General features: G+C 36.8%; 1 protein-coding gene across 1 annotated transcript; it reads right to left on the reverse strand.

Annotated features, from left to right (window-relative positions):
* Positions 1 to 6,167: 6,167 nt before the first annotated feature.
* On the reverse strand, positions 6,168 to 10,379 carry LOC132557501 (uncharacterized). The gene is made up of 3 exons (XM_060221990.1): positions 9,504 to 10,379; positions 7,880 to 7,989; positions 6,168 to 7,758 (listed from the first exon to the last, which is right to left on the reverse strand). The coding sequence occupies exons 1-3, from the start codon at positions 10,377 to 10,379 to the stop codon at positions 6,168 to 6,170; spliced, it is 2,577 nt and encodes an 858-aa protein (XP_060077973.1).
* Between the last annotated feature and the right edge of the window lie 13,533 nt (positions 10,380 to 23,912).

Consider the following 23,912-nt stretch of genomic DNA (forward strand, 5'->3'; position numbering starts at 1 on the left):
TATGTGATAAATTAAATATAATTATGAACAGTCGATCTTCGAACGGGGGGCCTAAGTAGACGAATCAACATGGAACCTTATCCCTTACAACAAATGTATTAAAATTGCTAATACAATAAAAACAACCGAATTGATTGCATTGCTTGGGTAGCAGAACACAGTTTCTCGATGTTGCCATGGGTGATATTTTTGTTCTTTAGATTACCCCATTATAAAGGTTTTAATTAAATATAACAAATAAATCTTGCAATGTTGAAATTGACAATGTAGGGTTTCATTTTTGTCAGAATAATATTTTGGCTTCATGTTGGAGATTACTATTTCGGCATTTTTGAATCTGTGTCTACGCACCAAAACCTAGCTTAACAGGAAGTGAAAATGTTCATAGTGTTTACACGGGGTTAAGTTGTGAAGTATTTCTGATTGGCTGAAATGTAAGTAGTTTGTTACCATGACAGTGTTGTTGATTTTAAGACAGGTGTTCAGAAATCAATTTCTTCTATAAAGTTGAAGTAATAGATTGGAATTTACAATATTTTTGCATTTTTAGCATTTGGTTTGTAGTTTGTAACCATGGCAATCATATGTCAGAAATCAGATGACATTTTCCAAATCTCTACTATTAATGTAATTGTTATCTAGTTTATAAAATATATACATGTAAGGATGTATATTTCATAACCAAACTGCTATACCGGTATATCTCAAACATGACCAATGATTTTAGGAAAAATGCAAATTAATTAGTTCCTGCTACCTTGGTACTGTTATGTATATATAATATGATATAGAATATTTGAAAACGAGGAATCGACAGACGTGAGATCAACAGGGACTTAAGTTTAACTTACAGTTGATCATACCTTTTTATTGCTTCTACATTTGGTATATTATCATCGTTTTTATATCATCAGCACGGCAATGATACTCTAAAAACTGAAGTTCAATGTATTGTAAGCGATTTCCATCACGTGAACATTGTTGCTGTCACAGAAACAACAAAGAAAATATCAACATGACAACAGAATCATAATTCAAACCCCAATTCAATTAAACTAGGATATAAAATGAACGAAAAAATAATAATAAACTAGGATTCCTGAAAAAATGCGAGGAAAATGAGATCAGGTGTTCTAGAAAAGTAAGACGACAAGACGCTTTCAAAGTATTTGCAGGATTGCACCGTTGGAAATGAAAAGCGTGTAAAATATTTACATCGTAACAGTAAAGATTTGTCATTTTAACACAATGTGAGGACATCGCCATCTTATATTGTCGAATCGTCAGAATTTCAAACAGAAGCCATGATAGCTCAGTAGGTAGAGTTCCTACCTTTCAACTTTGTTTTACGATGCAGTGTGTAAGGTTTGATTCTTACCCGGGACAAAGGGCCGGTTTCCAAAACGGCCCCTTCTCTGCTTCAAATTTCCTGTTGGTGGTGCATTGCCCATGCCGTTGTGGTCACAAATCTATAAAGTATAAAGATTTAGTTCACTTGGTTTGTTTTTTATGGCTCCTCAAAGTTGTACCTTTCAGAAGCTGTCTAAGTGTTGATAAAATGTGCATGTTATGTAAAATATTAATGAAAATCTAATCAAATGATAGTCACCGTAAAGAATACATTCATGGCATGATTATGACAAAAAAATCATGTTTCCATCGCGCCATTTGGCTGTTTTATGGAAGAAACAATCTCAAAAATGCCATTTTCGATGATAACATTTTAGACACAAAAACTTTTTTTTTTTGAGAATACACCCTTTTATGGGCGTTGGATGCAAACCAATTTTTATCCTATTAAATAGTACGTAATATGCTATTGATGAGAGGAAAAATCATCAAAATGTAAGTGATGGAACATTTTCAAATGTTGGGTTGAATTAGGCTATGGTTGAATTGCAGATTTACGACTTTCTTTAGATAATTAACAAAAAAACCGAGTATTTGCTCGGTATGTTGAGAATATGTACACAGATATGAAAAAAAAGTGAGAGAAACACTTTTTCATGAAAAAATCCAAGATGGCTACTTCACAAGTCCCGTGGTTGAAGACATTGGCTGACAAATAGACAGAACAACAAACAAAACGTGGTCTTTATGATTTTGGTTGGTTTTCGCATTTACGGGAGTGTTCATAGCTACGGGCGATTGAATAATACCTATATTTATGAGTTTGGTTAGTCACATGGTAACGGGGATCTTTCATATCGAGCCCCAAACATACTTTCGACATATGCACTCCGTTGCCGCATGGAAAACTATTTCAAGTTTTGTCAGAATTTCTTTACCTGTGGTTGTAATGGTCGAGGGTTTTCAGCGTCCTGTAATACCCAAGGTAGTACAAGATACTGGAGATGTGCGCACACATTCCCATCGTTCTCTCTCCAACTGGGCACTGGCAGTAGTAGTCCTTTATTGGGACCTCAACATCGGGTGAAACGGTGAACCGTATCCAAACGTTATATTTCGTTTGGCTTTTGTGTCGAGAATGTATTTGACATCGGAGAAGGTCTGGGGAGTGCTGGTAAAGCCACACCTCATAGTCTCCGTCATCACTTAAATGTTCGGCGATGTAACCAGGAGCCAGAGATATCTGATACGTTCCACACGTAATGGTTCTCAAGTAATCAAGATCGAGACGGGGAAACAGTACGGAAGATGCATCCATCTTGACAAACTCGGACCTTGCCCGTCTAGATAGATCCGGATCTATCTTGACTCTCTGAGCTAAACCATTCGGTGTTGTCAAACGGTCCTTCATACGTTCAGCCATTAGCCTATCTTTGGCATCTCTCTCTGGAGATCTCTGGTTGATCGGTCCTCTAATACCATTCAGACAGGCTGTGACGGTTCGAAGCAAAGCCTCAATGACATTGATAAAGCTGTTAGACACCAATTGCGTTCGGAAGAACGTCCAGTGTTTCAGACGACCATGATAGGATTCCACAATCCACCTCGATTTGGTGATAGTTCTGTCAAGATTTGCTTGGACGTCAGAATGTTGACTTTGACCGGGTTTCAGGTATGACGGCATGCTAGCATGGAGGCCAGAGGCTTCAAGAACTGGTAGGACATCTCTAAAACCTCGGTCAACGACAACTTTGTCGTCTGGTTGTAGCCAAGTAACTAGCTTGTCCATGACTTTTTTTGTAATTGTAGCATCATTTTCGCTGCCAGTGAATGGTCCTATGGTGTCCAGAATGTAGCCATCTGGTAAGGCGATGCTCATGAATTTGACATAGTTTCTCTTCTTCTGGCCACAGTAGGACATTCTCTGGAGCCTGTGGTCGGAGCTTTTCTGGATATAAATATAGGTGCCATCTAATATGGCAGTGGCTTTATCTCCAAAAAATGCTTCTGAAAAGACAGTATTGTGCCCGAGCAACTGTTCCCTTGTCAAGTGATCCGGACCTAGAAATTGTGGGACTATCGATGTGTCTAATGCCTGTACTATGGAGTGGAAAGTTTTGGACACACTTGACTTGGAAATTCCAAAAAGAGAAGAACACTGACTCCAGGAAATGTCGGTTTTCAGTTTTACCCAGAACAGTAATAGAGCATCGTGTGTAGTCTTGGTATATATACCAGATGAAAGATATGGGGAACAGTGCGAGTGGATTTCGAGGAACTGATCTTTGGACCAACCTGTCCAGGCCATGCATGCCGAGTCATCAAGAGAAGAAAAGCTTATTGTAAACGCAGACTGGTTCTGTGAAAGGACGTGCGACACCTCTAGGAGGTCATTAATGATTTCGGACGATTTTGATGGTAACTGAGATTCCAAGGAACCTCTATCATCAAGGACAACCTCTGTAGACGGATCTAAGTCGTTACCAATAAGGTGAATGGAGCAGACGCGGTATGAGGTGGAACACCACAATTTGTGTGAATAGATCAGGTGATGTCTTGCACGTTTTGGTAAGACTGATGATTTTGTTCCATTTTTTTGAAAGGTAACAAGACAGAGACAGCATTTTGTGTGTGATCAAACGATCATGAAGGGTCAGCAACGGCAGGATATGGGACGGGGAGTCGTCTTCTTCCTCTATTTCCTGGTTCTGCTCGGGTTCAGGTTCAGGCTGATTATTGTTCCGAAGATACTTTATGTAGCACTTCTGGCAAATAAATGCTTGTTCCTTTGCTGACATCAATCCTTGTTGCACTAGCGTATCTAGGAGCCATTTATAATGTGGACTATTTACATTGCGTGCACTTCTGTTCTTATTGCCACTACGTTTCTTGAAGTATACTTGACACTCTTCTCCAACACATTTACCCTCCATCTTGAAACAATAACGATTGGTTTATGAAGCGTCGATAAAGTAACAAAGTAGCAAGCCACCGATGATCGCTGTAAACAGCTAATACTTAGTAGTTTGGTACAATTATGCGAAAATGTGTGATAAATAACGAACAACTAATTACACAAAATAACAAGACAATATAATAAATCACATTCAATACCTCCAAGAAGCGCAGAATTGATTTATTACTTAGAACAAAATAAAGTGTTTCATATGGATAATCTATCCATTCGATGTGGCGTGGTCGGCAGGCACAAAGAAAGTGGGACAAGTCAGGGTCCCAACCCTGACAGAGCCACAACGCTTTGGAGATAGGACAATAACTAGCGTCGAGTGAATGATTTCGTAAACGTATAGACAAAGACAAGAAGATACGGATAAATGTACAAGGCCACACGATTAGAAAATTCAGAAATGTATTTTATATTTCAGGGTTCTTCTTGTTATCTTCCTACATGCAATAAAATGCCTAGAGAATCCACCCAGGGTCTTGAGTTATGATTTGAAAACCAAGAACTGTAACAGTTACACATCATAAAACTGTCATGAAAATATCCGCTCTGATATTCAATATAAAAGTTTGTATATAATAAGCTATATAATAGGGTTTCAGACAAGGTTGTTACTCATTTCCCCTTTTCTTTCAATTTACAACCACATTCAGGCGGCGATATGAGAACGTTCCACCACATGGAATTAGCTGGTTTTTGGTACACATATGAAACAAGTAAAGCTCTATCCGATTTTCTGATGGAAATTTGCATCCAAAACTATATAACGGGAGAAAATTGCAAATTTATGGCATTTTTCTTCATAATTGTGTCGCTGCAAGTGCATTTTCATCCGAGAATATTTTTTTTATGTTTTATGAATAAACACGATGTTTTGGAAATATTTATCAAAAGAAGTTTATACTATGTTGCGAATTACAATTTCGAGATAACCTTCTTTTATTTACGAACTTATGTCTTTGATGCTAAAATTGACAACTTTATAAAAATACATTTTCACTGAAATTATGAAATCTGGGTGTCGGAAAGGTGTACAATTATTTTTCGGAAAAGAAAAAAAGTAGTTGAGCTAGATAAGAAATTATACGGAGGCAGGCTCCTATGGAGAATTAACATTACTGGAAACAGGCCCTTTGTGATTCTTCTGAAAATGATATCACGAATTGTGCCGTATTGTTGTGTTTGTTTCTGTTTGCAAGAAACCTTATCCCAATTGTTCTGTACATCATGCAGATGACCTCTAGTGTGTCTTTCAGAGAAAAAAGTGAAATAAATTTTTAAAAATATATAAATATAAAACGGAACATCAACCTTGGCAGACACGCTCTCTGATTGGTTTATGATAGTATTGTTGGGTTATCACAAAGTGTCTCTTCTGTTCCGTCCGCAATTTAACATTTAAGACAAAAAGAACGAAGAGTAGATGAAAATAAAACAATTATATAATTCATAATATAACAATAAAACAAACAAATAACGACGGATACTCGTGGTTATATTTGCCAAGAGAGCTTCTCAACCATTTTGAGTGTGAAATAATTAGATTGGGTTATGCTAAATAGTTTAATCATTTATCACAAATATTTAGTAACGAAACGGAAATAAATTTAGAATGAGAATGTAAAATGTACATTGTATGATAATACAGTTGTGTTAACCACGAAAAGACATATACAGATGTACATATATTGCTGAACACTATTATATACAATTTCAGTTGCGATATCTTGTATTAACATTGTTCTAATACTCGGAAGGAAAAGATTCTTTTATTGTCGAAGTAGCAAGCACATTGAAAGGAATGATACTATATCGCCTATTCACGCAGAGTTATTCGTAGGATCATTGTATATCAGTCGGTGTGGTCACAGTAAAACTGGATAAAGTTGTAGTCAGTCTTCAGTTCGGGAATGTCAGTCAGGCTTTGCATATTCCAAGACATACGGACAGCGTCACCGTAATTCTTTCCATACATCCAGGGTGTTTCTTTAGTGACACGGACGGCTCCGGAACAGCTGTGGTAGCCCGGACGTGTCGGATCGCTACTTCGGCAATAGGGCTTACAACGTCGACCACAAGAGTCGTACGCCGTCAGCAGGACCTCAGACATGTCGTCTTCCGGATCACTCAAGGCGATGTACGTCGACGATTCCGAGAAGGCTTGGCGAAGATCAACGACCGTGTATTCTTCGTAGTTACCGTGATAATTCAGACCGTTGGACCGGATATGAACTCTGCCAACAGTCCTGTCACTTGCACGAGAATTGCATGTTTTAGATAATGGCATGACTTGTTCTGAAAAATAAGGGCTTATTTCCGGATATGCATCTGGGTCGTAAATGTCGTGTTCTCGAGATGCCTTTCCATCAAATATAGGGAACGCTTGAAATTTTCTATGTTCCGGTGAACGTTTACTTATAATTTTTACGGGAATGAATACCCACTTTCGGGTGTCACTAACGCCATCAACTTCAAATGTGTTCTGACTAGAGAAAGATAGCCAAGTTCCTGTACAAGTATGTGTGCCTTTCGTAACAGCCATGTTCCTTGCATTTTCTTGTAGTACTTTCTTGGCGCGAGCGATATTCTTTTTGTCAACCTGTCGTTTCCGGCGACCAAACATCGGCATCGGCTGCCCGAACCCTCCTCCGATCCCCCTCTGTTGACCTGTATTAGGCGCCGGCCCAAACGGATTCTGTGGATTTTGATCTCCAAAACCTGCTTGTCCTGGCTGCACGGGCGCAGCATTGCTTACTTCTGTCGCAGCCGGTAGACATTGTGCAATACCTTGAGAAATATCACAGCTCAAGTACATCGATCCACAGTTAGGATTTGCTAAGGAGCAGGATGGGTTTTGCTCATATGTATAAATTTGTGAAGTAAACATGTCACTCAAGCCAAAGGAATTCTGCAAATCCCCAAAACCCATTCTAAAGAATGGTGAATGAGTCTGCGGTCCGAAATTTGCGGGATAATCCCTTGTTGGGTCAATTCCCATTGCCCGCTGCCGTGTTCGGAATATTTCCCAGACATAGTCCACAAAACAATGATGCAAATAGAAGAGCGGGTCGAATGCGGACGTTTCCATGGGTTCCATTTCACCACCTAGCCATGTGTGCACGTCACCATGATAATTTTCCAAGTTGAACATATTATCAGCATCCGGTTCCTCTATTTCATTCAAACGCGATCTTGATAACACAGCTAAAATTTCTTGTCTTGAGAATAAACTACCTCCGCCTTGGCCTATATTACGAATCAGGGGACCGGATGGGGTCTGCCAGTAGGCAAACGGTCCATTCGTCACTAAACCATTTCCGTTTCCGGCGAATCTAGCAGAGAAGAGAATAGACTGTGTAGGATCCATCATGGCTTCGTCTAAGGTAGAATCCCAGTAAGGTAGGGCGACCGTCGGCACCTTTTGTCGTAGGGCATTCTCAAATCTGTAACAACAATAAAAAATATAGTGACTATTTGAAAGGAGAATTCCGTACTAATATGTTTTGCACCATTCGAAAAATCCGTTTATGAAGATCTTGCATAAGAGGATGAAGTCGTACTTACATGGTTATGAAGACCCTGTGCCATGGAAGGAAGCCACTGCCGTGGTGGATGTTGTTGACGAGCCGGAAGTGCACCAATGCCAGGGCGTCGTACCTGTTTGGGCTGATGGACTGTTGCCAAAAAAATACATCTGTTTATAAGGTCTTCACGTATTGATAACCATAATTGTTTCAGAAAATTATAGACATGAAATCGCACGTCTGTGTCAATAAATAAATAAGATATGATAATTTATATTGAATAGATTAGATGTTACCGACATTCCCTCATTTTGATTTTGTCTCTCTGCACCGATTTCGACAACATTCTAATATCAAAAACTGTTGTTTTATATGACAAATTTTACGTCATAATTACACTGTATGCAGTGTTATGAAGATTTGCAAGTTTACTGATAATTTACAAGTTATCTCGATACCATAAGTCACTTATATAACGCCAATACTTTATTTCGTGAACTCACCTCTGTTCATATATTAGGGTATACAATGTGCTTAACGTTAGGCTTCGAAACGAGTTTATATTAATCATACAGTAGTTGTCCCTGCGGTAACGTCTTTTATGGTTTTCCTATTGTCTATTTTGTAATTTATAATTTGATAAGATATATACTTTACACAATTTAAGCACTTTTATTGTAAATATTTTACCTCATCACCTTTCCAACACAAAAATAGGATTAAAGATTTACGAGTATAACTATTGTGGTATAGGTGCTCGACCCCCGACCTCTAACCTAAAGCTTTACATTTAAGAAATGCCATTTTGTGAAGTTCTTTTGTCTGCTTTACAAGGATGTCGTTTAAAAGTACGGAGTTCTAATTATGTTTGAATTTGGAAGTATTATATGTCTAGCAGAGTTGTTTGTGATAAAATGAAAAGGTATTGATATTAATTCGACGGAAGTGTATGTTGTAATACATTAACGACGGAATATCAAGGATATTAATTTGCGATGGGCTCTTATCGTGTATTAACGCGTGACATAATGGTGATTTACAGTATGTTGCAATGTTTTCATTTAATTTTACATGCATACTTAAGAGTTCCCCTACATTTACATAGATACTGTAACCGTGAGATCATCCCTGTGTAGCGAATCATCTATCTCTGGTTCTATGTTTTCCTTGTCAGAATTCTTAACATTATTTTGGATTTTGAAAGCTTGTGGGTTCTGGATTCAGGTGAAGGATTACTTTAAAACATTTACGAGAAGAAACAATGTCGGGTTACCGACAACTAATATCTCCTTATATTTTCCTATATGAGATCCTATGAAACGTGTCGTATACGATTTTTGCAAGGCTTGACGAGCAATACTCAAACCTTCAAGATGAGTTTCAAAATATTTCATATGAAATGAAAAAAAAAATCAGGTGTTTTTTATCACATAACTCGCCCATTTCGTTTTGCCGACATCTTAATCGGTTGCCGTGTGGCGCAGCCATTGAAAATCGCTCCAAGGTATAGAAGCCTTTTTTGACAATAGTTATATGATCTCACGCGCAGGGTTGTGTCCTCTGAGCTTTTGGCTTCATGCGACGTTTGAAATGTTATTGAGATATCATTTTTTCTTAAAAGTGATGCTAGTAATGAACGAGAAACACTGATCCAATATACTTACTGTGTCTGCCTTCAACATCTGTACGGCTCGATGAAAGTCGTTTCTCTCCTGCTCTGTGAGTCGGCGATATTCTTTGCGTAGGCGCAAAGTTGGTCTAACGACAGGAGGAGCCCTTGCTGGCTGTGGCTGGGGCTGGGGCTGTGGCTGTGGCTGTGGTTGCGGCTGCGGCTGTGGCTGTGGCTGTGGCTGTGGCTGTGGTTGCGGCTGTGGCTGTGACTGAAATGTTTGTGGTGTAGGTGCTTGTTGCTGCGGAGCTGGAGGAACCGGCTGCTGCCCTGAGGTGTCAGAATTTGTTGGCACATTCTGTTGATAGACAATACTTGCTAGGGAACCTTTTCCGATAGGGATTGGCTGTTCAGTCTCTATGGTTTGAACGTTCTGCTGAAGACTGCCTTCCGGTTGGAAGGTTTGGGATGGGACACCTTGCTGTTGAAATGTTTGGTCTAAAGGGTTAATTTGTCGCTGAGTTTGCTGTTGTGGAACAGTCTGAAAAGCCCCCAGTGATGCGGTTTGAAAACCCACTGGAACATCAGGACGAAGCGCGGGAACACCGATCGTTTGACGTTTATTTCTGATCATGGCTTGTTTATGTTCATAACTTTCTACAGATGACATGCGAAGGAGTTCGTCAATCCAGCTGGTCATGTCTTTTGAAACATTCACTTGCATTAAATATGGCCTTGCTAGGTTCATCCGATGCCGGTTGATACAGAAGTTGTCAATGGATTCTGACGTTGTGGCACTCGCGTTACTTTTAGCAGTGTGTCGCACGAGACATTCCGAAAACTCATCCGGAAGTCGGATCTCCTCGATCAGAGCGACCCCTAACGACAAGATCGTGGAGAAGATGAGCAACACTCCTCGTCTGGACCACATCTGTAAGAGAACAAATTATTAACTCCTTTGATGAAACCGTATTTTCACGTATGAAGTTGAAATGTCTATTTTTCTATATCTGCTAATTCATTTAACTACAACTTATCATATTTATCTGATGAACAGTATATTCAGTATTGGTTTTATTTGTGTCACTATCTTATTGCATTAAATCTGTGTAAACCACGATACCCTCGCGAAAGGGCCGGAGGGGTTTAGTCAGTATCGGCCTATGTAATATCAGGTGCAGATCCGATAAATCCAGTCACACTCAACGCCGACATTGATTTCTGTAGTTGCAGACGTCTGTTTGTGAGTTTTCCTTTACTATATATCGGATCCTAGTATTATATAATAACGGTGGTAATGATAAAACACGGTGGCGGGTGATCATATCTCTCCATTTATTCTAAACTAAGTCGTGGGATTAACACATCACATTAGACACCCAGTGGCAGATCAAATCTCTTAAAATACCTATAAATTAAAAGTACCACGACCTGTGACAACAATAACTAAAATTGTATGATGAAATAAAACATACATACATTTTAAAGTAAAAACTGGTCATAGCAAGGGAGTTAACACAATTAATACCGGCGTAAACTTGAGAGGCATTAAAACATACAAACATTAGTATGTTATATCCGGTTTGACTGGTCAGAATTTAGCGTAAAGGTAAGAGTTATTCATTTATATCATACTGTGAAGTCAACCATAATTGATTTTCTTTAAAGTTCATAATTAACTACCAGTAACGGGTCAAGACAAAAAAAACCACAGAGATGAACGGTAGTTGACTTCCATAATCAGAATAAGAACAGACAAAAAAGTGTAAATACGTTTCTGATTCGAGTTAAATTCTGAAGTTATAACTTGTTGATGGAATAAATTGTTTTCATTTCTTTAATCACTGCTCTCCGTTAATTGATATGAAGCAACAAGTGTATACTGAAGTACGTGCGCCATCTTGCTCCGTGCTTCCCCGTACACATCGTACCCGTGAAGCTATCTGGAATACGATCTAGAACACTTTATCAAAATCTTTCATTCTATTTCTTTCCAAACAAAACCAAACTTTTTTTCCGTTGTGGTTAGGAAATTTCGTCATCTCTACTTTCTGTCTGGCAGACTTTTTTTTCAAAGTGGCCGTATGGGTTTTGTTCATGCCGTTACCGAAATATACCTTGGAGATGTAGTAGTAACATTTGTAGCCGGAAGCGAACAACGTCATGACACGCGACGGGTCTCGTTAGCTTATTACACCATAGGACTTGATAAAAACTGTTTAACTATAATTAGATATATGTATTTCATCTCATTTCAATTTAATGAAATATTTAAAGCAAACATATGAAAAAGATATCGAGATGTTCAAGAGAGTCGAATTGAACGTAAACGTATTACATCACCTGATGTACCGTGAGTACAGACGGTAAGTGAAATCTAGCTGGTTTATCGCACCAGTGATATAACACCTATAGATGGTGACGTCATATTCTGGTGAACCAATCAATCTCTGTCACAATTCACCTGGCCTGCCTCCCGTACAAACTTCCGGAAATCGCTCTTCGCGTAAAGTCACGACGCCATGACATCGAGAACTATCACGTAATTGCCATATGTGTATAATTAATGTTTTTAAAAATCACTAATTATCACATATATATTTCATGTGGAAACAACTTAAAACGTAACTACACAACCCGACATCACATACGTCATATTGTTGAGTTTATTTTACTGATACCGTCTTGCCTCCTAGGTCCATATGCAGACGAAGTGAGATTTTATATACAAGAAAAATAAATACATATATATTAAATAAATAGATAAATAAATAAATAAATAAACAAAATGACAATAAAGGAGAAAGAAAAATTCTTCACGTCACCTAGATTTGATTCATGAAACAAATATTTTCTTTTAATTATCCACCCTGTTTATATGCTATTTAAAGAAACATAGAATAGACAATAGATATGTAACTAGTTGACATTTAGATAATTACTTAATACTGATCAATACCTTCCCGAGATAAAAAAAAAATATCCATAGCCAGTTTAGAGTAATTAAATTACATCAGCTATGACTTATTATCAACTCACCTTGTACACACCTCGAAAATAATTTCACTCAAAAAATACAATCCTTTTTTACTCGTTTCATTCCGAAATCAGATGTTACTTAAATCCACAACAGTCACAATTTATGATGTCTGGCTCAACATGTCACTCCGTTAATCCAATGCGTGAACAAGAAGGCGACGGTTTATTTCGGGTAGACACTAATATACAGTTTGTCAGTTGGAGCCTCGTTCTGGTTTGCCCAGGGGCATGTTGGGATGGACAAGTAACTGACAGCCAGGGGGAGATATGTACTAATTTCCTATCATAGTTTTCTGGGAAATGTGTATTTAGCACGAGAAAACTGTCAACGACATACACTATTAGATTGTATGTCCCTGACAACTCAGCCAAAGCTGGACCGGAAATGGTCTGACTATATTTATAGATCTATGGTGAACATCCAGTGACCTTAAGATCATTACGAAAAACATGAGTTTTATATTTTGTCACCAATCTTTACACTTTCTGCCATTTTACAGTGAAAAGTGTACACAGAATCAAGTCAGAATGCGGAGAGCTTGATCGCGCTTATGTCCACAAACCCCGTTTTTAGTCATACAACAGCGTTCTCAACAAAATACCCAGTAACGTAAGATTTGTTAAATGAGTATTAGTTTTAACTCTTTTGAGTCTAATACTACAGAAATCATTTAACCATTTTATCAAAACACGTCCCTAGTTAATACAATATCCCGTCAGCACCAATGACCAGCAACATGTATGGAGTCACGTGATATGTTCATCACATCATGTAAAGCAATGTGACTGTTATTATTCAGTTATTAAAGCTATTTGACAAGTTAGTGAAAGTATTTGAAGAAAATTTCAGAAGGGAAAATTACTCAAAATAATGGTCATAGAGATGATGACTCACTTGAATGTATCATTTTGCGTTACTATGTTCACCCACTCACTTCCGGTTTTAAAATCTATAATCGACCATTTCCTTTTTAGGGTCTGTGATACTGTTGCAGTTATAAGCATTTGTCTATGGGTAAACAATTTTGAATTATACATGACGTAAGCGACAAAGTAAGATGGACCAATGAAAAGTACATCCGGGTAACTAAGTGCAGAAGATTACATCAATTCATCAAGATATAGATAGTTTACCCATTTACTCAAAATAAATTTCTTTGCCGTCGTTTTAATTTCATTGTAAATACATAAAATATTGTTGTCTAAGAGAAAGCTTACATAGTGGTGTATAATGGTCAGCACACAACGTGGAAATAAACAACAAGGGTGGTGATTTAACGTCTATGTTAGCCACAAAAACCAAATGTAGGGGTCTCAAATGAACTGACTCACCTGCGATGTACGTGACTTCACACGTGTGGGTGTGATGTGTACACGTTTCGTATGCGTCAATAGCGTTGAACAGGTATAGGGTTCCTATGTGTCAGGATTATATCATTCGTTACATGTAATTTCCGACAGAAGTGACCGATTTCCAGTATGATCAATATTACGCACTCTAAGTAACCATTAAGATTCGTGGTTTTACATAGAAACATCAGAAAGGATTACGTATCCATTACACCAACAAAATAGCTTATTTTGTCCATTTCACAAACGTTTGTTTACTATAACGAAATCAAATAAAAAGGAAATGGTATATCGTCGACACCTTTCGATTTATTAACCAAACCGCCGACATCAACTGCTCAGAGTACCGTTCAGAGGGTGGCCAGTTGTGTCTAGTATCTGTATATAGATTTAGCTCAAAGTTATTCTAAGTAATCTCCTATCCCAAAAGTCTACGAGTGAGAACATTAAGTATATATGACCAATGACAGACAAATAGATTATCATTATTCAGGCTCTAGACAAACATTTACGTGAATGTGTTACAAAATATTGGACGCATGTCCTCGTATGTTTGCTTTTTTTAAAGAAATCACAAGATATATGCTTTTAGTTTGTAAATCTGAATTAATAGAAACTCAAACTTTATTTCATACCTCTATATATTATTCATCACACAATCAGTGTGTTACCCATTGAATTAGTTTCTACGATTGTGTCACCAGTGTAATATACCTTGAATTGTTTTCTATTGGATGTGCTAGTCAGAAATCGATTGTGATGTCATAGTATGGACAATGACATGACGTCATGAATTGAAAATAGCGCATCAAAAGAACGCTTCCGTTTTTTTTTTGTTTTTTTTTTTTTTGCTTTTTTTTTTTTTTTTTTGTGATTTTACACTCTGTTGGAATTCGAACAACCCGGGACCTCTGCCTTACTAGTCTTACTTTCAACCGATAAAGCCAGGAAGTGGTATACTGCGGCTTGTATCTACCGGGGTTACACACTCCCTCTCTATGACTCGTCTTCGAGTTTCCATTAGTAAGAGCGATGCTGAAGGGGCGAGCTAAGCATTATTCCGGGGTTCCTGAATGTTTACCATGGTAAAAGAGGTCGCTTCAAACCTAGGACCTTTCAATTAATATTTTGATGATTAACAGATCAAACTTTGGGCTAGTATTTATCAGGGTTAACCAATAGAGATACAGAATGGCATGTAACGTAACACAATAGAAGTAACAATCCAATTGTTGATTGTATACATGTAAAATTTCTCGATGGGGAAGACATTCTGACTTTCATAGGTGTTTTAGTGACGGTGGTTGGCAACCCCACTTAAGCTAAATAATATCATTTGAGTATAGTAACTGCTCCTGGATTTGTGAAATTGCATTTACAGTATACTGGAATTTCTTTCTTGTTATGTCCTTTTTGTGTTCAGCGTTATGAGGGTGGTTCATGAACCGATTTGATTAAATAGATTAAAATGTCACAATTTTATTGGCAATTTATCACTGGAGTTGAATTTTGAATTTCGAATTTTTCATTATAAAGGATTAGTTTATAAAATATATACCAAAAGGATAAAGAAACTTATTTAATAGAACAATATTTTGTGTTGAATATACATAGCCGTGTAAAAAGTGAAAGGAATTATAGGGCACCTTTCCCCATCCCCAAATAAATGTCAAAAATCTGTCATCCGTTACAAAAACCGTATCCACATCAGGTGCGCCCGAATTACCAATATACAATGACTGTACAAATGGATGCGTTCTTTCCCATTCAAACAAGTGTCGATAGCCGATAATCACCAAGACGCGTGACCATCGATACATTTGCAATCAATGATTGTTTTACAAATATGTCACAGCTATCCCAACTTAATAGAGGACAAGGTTCTTGCAATGTTCACGGGAGGTAGCACTCGACACCAAGTCTCTACGGAGTTCACAAATCGACTATAAGTCGGTTAGTTTTACGTTTCAACGCCATGGAAAGAGTTGAAGATTAAACAGGATCAGGACGTTCACTTTTATGTCGCGACATCAAGAACGGTTCATTAGGCTTGTCTACTTGCGTGTCAGGAGAATTACGGCAGCCGAAACAGCACGAAATCCCACTGGATATGAAAACCGTCGAATCCACCCCAAAACTGTGCGAAACAGACTGCGAGAGGCAAAGATACGCTCACATCACCAGTGCGTTGGTTTGCCAGTGACACCTCAAAGTCGAGCACGTTATTTGTGATTGTTAACGGAACATGTGACCAGACGTTTCCCTGTCAGATGTTGGAGGTCCATGCTCCTCACGGGTGAATCTCGACTTCGATTCACGTAATTTCGATCAGATGGCCGTCAACATGTGTATATATCTGCGTCGAGGAGAGCGTCTTGCAATCTCATCTATTTGAGAGCACGACAGATTTGGGGGTTATGGTGTGTGAAGGAATTCCCGAATATTTAAAGACACATTCAGTGAGTGTTAAAGGGAATTTAACGGCTCTAAGCTATCGAGATGAAATCCTGAGGACTCATATTGTGTCTTTCATTATAAGGCACCATTTGACCTTTTAGCATGATACCGGAAGGAAAAACGTTTCAAGTGTTTCTAAGGACAACCTTGCAATCCAGAACATCGTCCCTATTGATTGGCCTCCACATAGACTCGATTTGTCCCCGATCGAACACTTGTATGATGAATTAAACAGAAGAGTTCGGAATCGAGCAAACATTCCAAATAATGTAATATTCCTCCACAGATAGTCAATGTCCTTGTGAACTCCATGCCAGGCAGAAGTAGAGGCACTATAGCTGTTCGAGGAGGGCACTCACCATATTAGGGATCGGTCTGACAATGTCGTTATTTCAACTTCGTGTACATTAGGGTTCCCTTATTCATAGCGGACTAGTGAAGCTCTCATTCGTTAAAAAATATCAGAAAAGTTAAAGACGGATGATTCCATATTCGAAGTTCACTATTACATTACACAACTAGGCATATTGCTCATAACACATGTCTCATTGCGTAAACCTGGCTTAATTTCATCTGCTTGGAGTGTGAGTAGGTCACTTAATAAGCGTGCTTGATTATGATTTGTTTATTATGGGTCGAAACTTCATCTTTTCTTTTTTATATTGATAATCTTATCTATTCTGATGTTATCTTACTACGATATATAATTTACAATTAAAAAGTTCAGAGTCACTCTTCTCCTTAATCAGGGGGTTCGGTTTATTTGTCACACGAGACTGAATTTATCAAGATCTTACCCAAACACATGTCAAAGAATTGAGAAGAGAATAATATATATTTTCCTGTGTAGTTGGAAATTTATTGACCATGTCATTCGGAAATACCCACTAGAACTGGACACCAAAGACACTACATACCTCCCCTTATCATCATCAGCCTGTTACCTCAAGGAATAGCTGCATGGTCACCAGATATTGTTAACAAACGTGATGTTTGCATATATTTTCAAGGGGCATTATTTATAAAGATGGGGTGGACATGCTACATCACCGGATATTGTTTACAAACATAGTGTGGACGAGGTACATCACCGGATATTGTTAATAAACGAAGTGTGGACGAGGTACATCACCGGATATTGTTTACAAATATAGTGTGGACGAGGTATATCACCGGATATTGTTAATAAACGAAGTGTAGACGAGGTACATCACCAGATATTGTTGATAAACGTAGTGTGGACGAGGTACACCACCGGATATTGTCAATAAACGTAGTGTGGACGAGGTACATCACTGGATATTGTTAATAAACGTAGTGTGGACAAGGTCATCGCCGGAAATTGGCCACGTATCATCAGACATTGACGGACATAAAGAAGGCACATGTCATCATCGGATAATAAACGTCGGGTGGCAAGGCACATCGCCGGATACTGCTAACGGACTTCAAGTGAGAATGTAACACCTCCGAATATTGTTAACAAACTTGAGATGGACAAGTTACATCGCCAGATATTGTAAAGTCGGAATGTGTCATAATCGGGTATTGTAAAGTCGGAATATTTCATCACCGGATATTGTTAAGTCGGCATGTATCATTACCGGATATTGTAAAGTCGGCATGTATCATCACCGGATATTGTTAAGTCGGCATGTATCATCACTGGATATTGTTAAGTCGGCATGTATCATCACCGGATATTGTTAAGTCGGCATGTATCATCACCGGATATTGTAAAGTCGGCATGTATCATCACCGGATATTGTTAAGTCGGCATGTATCATCACCGGCTAATGTTAAGTCGGCATATATCATCACCGGGTATTGTTAAGTCGGCATGTATCATCACCGGATATTGTTAAGTCGGCATGTATCATCACCGGATATTGTAAAGTCGGCATGTATCATCACCGGATATTGTTAAGTCGGCATGTATCATCACCGGCTATTGTTAAGTCGGCATATATCATCACCGGGTATTGTTAAGTCGGAATATTTCATCACCGGATATTGGTAGGTCGGCATGTATCATCACCGGATATTGTTAAGTAGGCATTTATCATCACCGGATATTGTAAAGTCGGCATGTATCATCACCGGATATTGTAAAGTCGGCATGTATCATCACCGGGTATTGTTAAGTAGGCATGTATCATCACCGGATATTGTAAAGTCGGCATGTATCATCACCGGATATTGTAAAGTCGGAATGTATCATCACCGGATATTGGTAGGTCGCAATGTATCTTTACCGGATATTGTTAAGTCGGCATGTATCATCACCGGATATTGTTGCAAAATCGTTGAATTGACGAGTTACAATACGGATATTGTCGACAAGGTGAAGTTTGCCTATTACAGTGTTTATTATCAAATAATCAAATAATTAGGAAACTATAAGACGTTAAATTATCGGATATTGTTAATATATGTGTGGTGAATGCGTAACATCACTGGTTGTGGCTAACAAACGTGAGGTGGTCAAGTCATATAGATAAACGTGATAGGGGCAAGATAAATCACCGGATATGGTCAACAACCATTAACGTACGACGAAAAATATGTCAAACTTCCGGTAAATGGTATCAAATATGGATTTCGGAGACGTCACTTTGAAAATCACATCAAATGTTACCCATTTCGATTGGTTTCGATATTCATCAAAATGTTGATTTATAATAAGTACTATAGACGAGATTAAGATAATGTTTATGCTGAATCAGCCGAGGACTAGTAAGCAACTGTGCTCGGGGCTTATGACATTGATGAATGAGAATCTACGACCACAAATGTCGTATTTATATGTATACTATACTGCCATTGACCATAATTCTACCGCCACTGACCACCTACAGAATATGGTCAAGGATGCTGCTTACAGATGTGATTGGCAGATTACGGACATTAGTGAAAAATAAATGATTTATAGATACAGTGTGTAAGGTCAGCTTGTGGAACTGTATGTAGTCTGTTGTGTGTCTAGTGGGAGGTATATAATGCCACTCCAATGTTGTGTAGAGAAGATACAGTTTAGAGTAAGTAATAATTGTTGTAAATATCTTAGCGCAATAGATTTTCAAAGCTATATTAATTTTGGATAAATTACTGTAACGCCATAATGAATTTGCGCATTCGCAACATTCGCATTTTTTTCCCATATTTACGATGTACAACCAGTGCAAGTGCATTCTAGCGCAATATCTTTGACACGAAAATGCCAAAATAAAATTTAAATACATACGTTTAATATATCTTAAAGATAACTTTTCTAGAGAATCATTGGTGATCTTCAGTTAAGCTGTGAAAACGTAAAGACGAAAAATAAAATTAACAAAAAAAAAATTAAAGAATAAAAAAAGGTTTTTCAAATCCCTTAATCATTTTTACCTTGCAAAGACACCAGCTCCCGAGTATACCATTGCTGCTGCGTGAAAGTGATTGGACACCATGAATTCATCTATAGCAAGGTGTTGATGCAAGTTTAGAAAAAGAAACAATCATGGGAAGCTTTCTTTATAACGTGAGGGGTATATCATATTATACAGTTTTATCATCATTACAAGCTAACTGGGGTATATCATATCAACAGTTTTATCATCATTACAAGCTAACTGGGGTATATCATATTATACAGTTTTATCATCATTACAAGCTAACTGGGGTATATCATATTATACAGTTTTATCATCATTACAAGCTAACTGGGGTATATCATATTATACAGTTTTATCATCATTACAAGCTAACTGGGGTATATCATATACTACAGTTTTATCATCATTACAAGCTAACTGGGGTATATCATATACTACAGTTTTATCATCATTACAAGCTAACTGGGGTATATCATATTATACAGTTTTATCATCATTACAAGCTAACTGGGGTATATCATATTATACAGTTTTATCATCATTACAAGCTAACTGGGGTATATCATATTATACAGTTTTATCATCATTACAAGCTAACTGGGGTATATCATAGGTTTTATACTACTAAGTTTTATCATCATTACAAGCTAACTGGGGTATATCATATTATACAGTTTTATCATCATTACAAGCTAACTGGGGTATATCAGTTTTATCATATTACAAGTTTTATCATCATTACAAGCTAACTGGGGTATATCATATTATACAGTTTTATCATCATTACAAGCTAACTGGGGTATATCATATTATACAGTTTTATCATCATTACAAGCTAACTGGGGTATATCATATTATACAGTTTTATCATCATTACAAGCTAACTGGGGTATATCATATACTACAGTTTTATCATCATTACAAGCTAACTGGGGTATATCATATCAACAGTTTTATCATCATTACAAGCTAACTGGGGTATATCATATTATACAGTTTTATCATCATTACAAGCTAACTGGGGTATATCATATTATACAGTTTTATCATCATTACAAGCTAACTGGGGTATATCATATCATATTATACAGTTTTATCATCATTACAAGCTAACTGGGGTATATCATATACTACAGTTTTATCATCATTACAAGCTAACTGGGGTATATCATATTATACAGTTTTATCATCATTACAAGCTAACTGGGGTATATCATATTCATATACAGTTTTATCATCATTACAAGCTAACTGGGGTATATCATATTATACAGTTTTATCATCATTACAAGCTAACTGGGGTATATAACTGGGGTATATCATATTATACAGTTTTATCATCATTACAAGCTAACTGGGGTATATCATATTATACAGTTTTATCATCATTACAAGCTAACTGGGGTATATCATATTATACAGTTTTATCATCATTACAAGCTAACTGGGGTATATCATATTATAGCTAAGGTTTTATCAGTTTTATCATCATTACAAGCTAACTGGGGTATATCATATTATACAGTTTTATCATCATTACAAGCTAACTGGGGTATATCATATTAGCTAAGTTTTATATCAGTTTTATCATCATTACAAGCTAACTGGGGTTTTATCATCATTACAAGCTAACTGGGGTATATCAGTTTTATCATCATTACAAGCTAACTGGGGTAGTTTTATATATAACTGGGGTATATCATATACTACAGTTTTATCATCATTACAAGCTAACTGGGGTATATCATATTATACAGTTTTATCATCATTACAAGCTAACTGGGGTATTACAAGCTAACTGGGGTATATCATATTATAAGGTTTTATCATCATTACAAGCTAATTGGGGTATATCATATACTACAGTTTTATCATCATTACAAGCTAACTGGGGTATATCATATTATACAGTTTTATCATCATTACAAGCTAACTGGGGTATATCATATTATACAGTTTTATCATCATTACAAGCTAACTGGGGTATATCATATCTACAGTTTTATCATCATTACAAGCTAACTGGGGTATATCATATTATACAGTTTTATCATCATTACAAGCTAACTGGGGTATATCATATTATAAGGTTTTATCATCATTACAAGCTAACTGGGGTATATCATATTATACAGTTTTATCATCATTACAAGCTAACTGGGGTATATCATATACTACAGTTTTATCATCATTACAAGCTAACTGGGGTATATCATATTATACAGTTTTATCATCATTACAAGCTAACTGGGGTATATCATATTATAAGGTTTTATCATCATTACAAGCTAACTGACAGTTTTATCATCATTACAAGCTAACTGGGGTATATCATATTATACAGTTTTATCATCATTACAAGCTAACTGGGGTAGTTTTATCATCATTACAAGCTAACTGGGGTATATCATATTATACAGTTTTATCATCATTACAAGCTAACTGGGGTATATCATATTATAAGGTTTTATCATCATTACAAGCTAACTGGGGTATATATGATATTGTAAGGTTTTATCATCATTACAAGCTAACTGGGGTATATCATATACAACAGTTTTATCATCATTACAAGCTAACTGGGGTATATCATATTATACAGTTTTATCATCATTACAAGCTAACTGGGGTATATCTGGGGTATATATTACAGTTTTATCATCATTACAAGCTAACTGGGGGGTTTTATCATCATATAACTGGGGTATATCATATTATAAGGTTTTATCATCATTACAAGCTAACTGGGGTATATCATATTATACAGTTTTATCATCATTACAAGCTAACTGGGGTATATCATATTATACAGTTTTATCATCATTACAAGCTAACTGGGGTATATCATATTATAAGGTTTTATCATCATTACAAGCTAACTGGGGTATATCATATTATAAGGTTTTATCATCATTACAAGCTAACTGGGGGTTTTATCATCATTACAAGCTAACTGGGGTTTTATATCATTACAAGCTAACTGGGGTATATCATATTATACAGTTTTATCATCATTACAAGCTAACTGGGTATATCATATTATACAGTTTTATCATCATTACAAGCTAACTGGGGTATATCATATTATACAGTTTTATCATCATTACAAGCTAACTGGGGTATATCATATTATACAGTTTTATCATCATTACAAGCTAACTGGGGTATATCATATACAACAGTTTTATCATCATTACAAGCTAACTGGGGTATATCATATTATAAGGTTTTATCATCATTACAAGCTAACTGGGGTATATCATATACTACAGTTTTATCATCATTACAAGCTAACTGGGGTATATCATATTATACAGTTTTATCATCATTACAAGCTAACTGGGGTATATCATATACTACAGTTTTATCATCATTACAAGCTAACTGGGGTATATCATATTATAAGGTTTTATCATCATTACAAGCTAACTGGGGTATATCATATTATAAGGTTTTATCATCATTACAAGCTAACTGGGGTATATCATATTATAAGGTTTTATCATCATTACAAGCTAACTGGGGTATATCATATTATAAGGTTTTATCATCATTACAAGCTAACTGGGGTATATCATATTATAAGGTTTTATCAACATTACAAGCTAACTGGTGGTAAGTATTAATGTAATAGTGTATGTCTATCTCTCCGTTGTTTATTATCGGTTTCAAAATAAAAATTACTCATCCCTTATTCACTTATCCCACCCCCCCCCCCCCCCCCCCCCCCCCCCCGTAAATCGGTCACAAAGATTGACTTTTTCAGAACTGTAGATGCCAGTATATTTGCATATACTTACACCCATTTATTCAACTATCAAGAAGCATTCTGCAACATACAAAACATATATTATTCATACAGTTAAAGAAATGGTTCGTTCTGGTAATTTAGTTCTTGATAAAACTTAATTATAACAGCAATTTTATATAATCAATATAACTGGAAGATTTACTTGACGTTTATTAAAGGGAGATAATGCAGACAGCTTGGATTGGAAATTAAATAGGGTTTTAATAAGCATTTTACAATGTCCCTGTGTGGTCAGATCATCTAATTCAGTCTAGATGTATTCAGAACAGTTATTGTATCGTCGTTATGGTCATTAACATAAAATTAGCATCAACATATAACTACTCATTGCATTACATCCTTAACGTCCCATTAACACTGGCAGAGTCAGTAGGGCCATACACTCGTGGACCGAAAAACAGACAAAAGCGAAAACCATCACCTACCTCGC

The sequence above is a fragment of the Ylistrum balloti genome, unplaced genomic scaffold, assembly GCF_031769215.1.
Source record: "Ylistrum balloti isolate Yb309-2 unplaced genomic scaffold, AGI_CSIRO_Ybal_v1 Utg370680, whole genome shotgun sequence".
NCBI classification, from domain to species: Eukaryota; Metazoa; Mollusca; class Bivalvia; order Pectinida; family Pectinidae; genus Ylistrum; species Ylistrum balloti.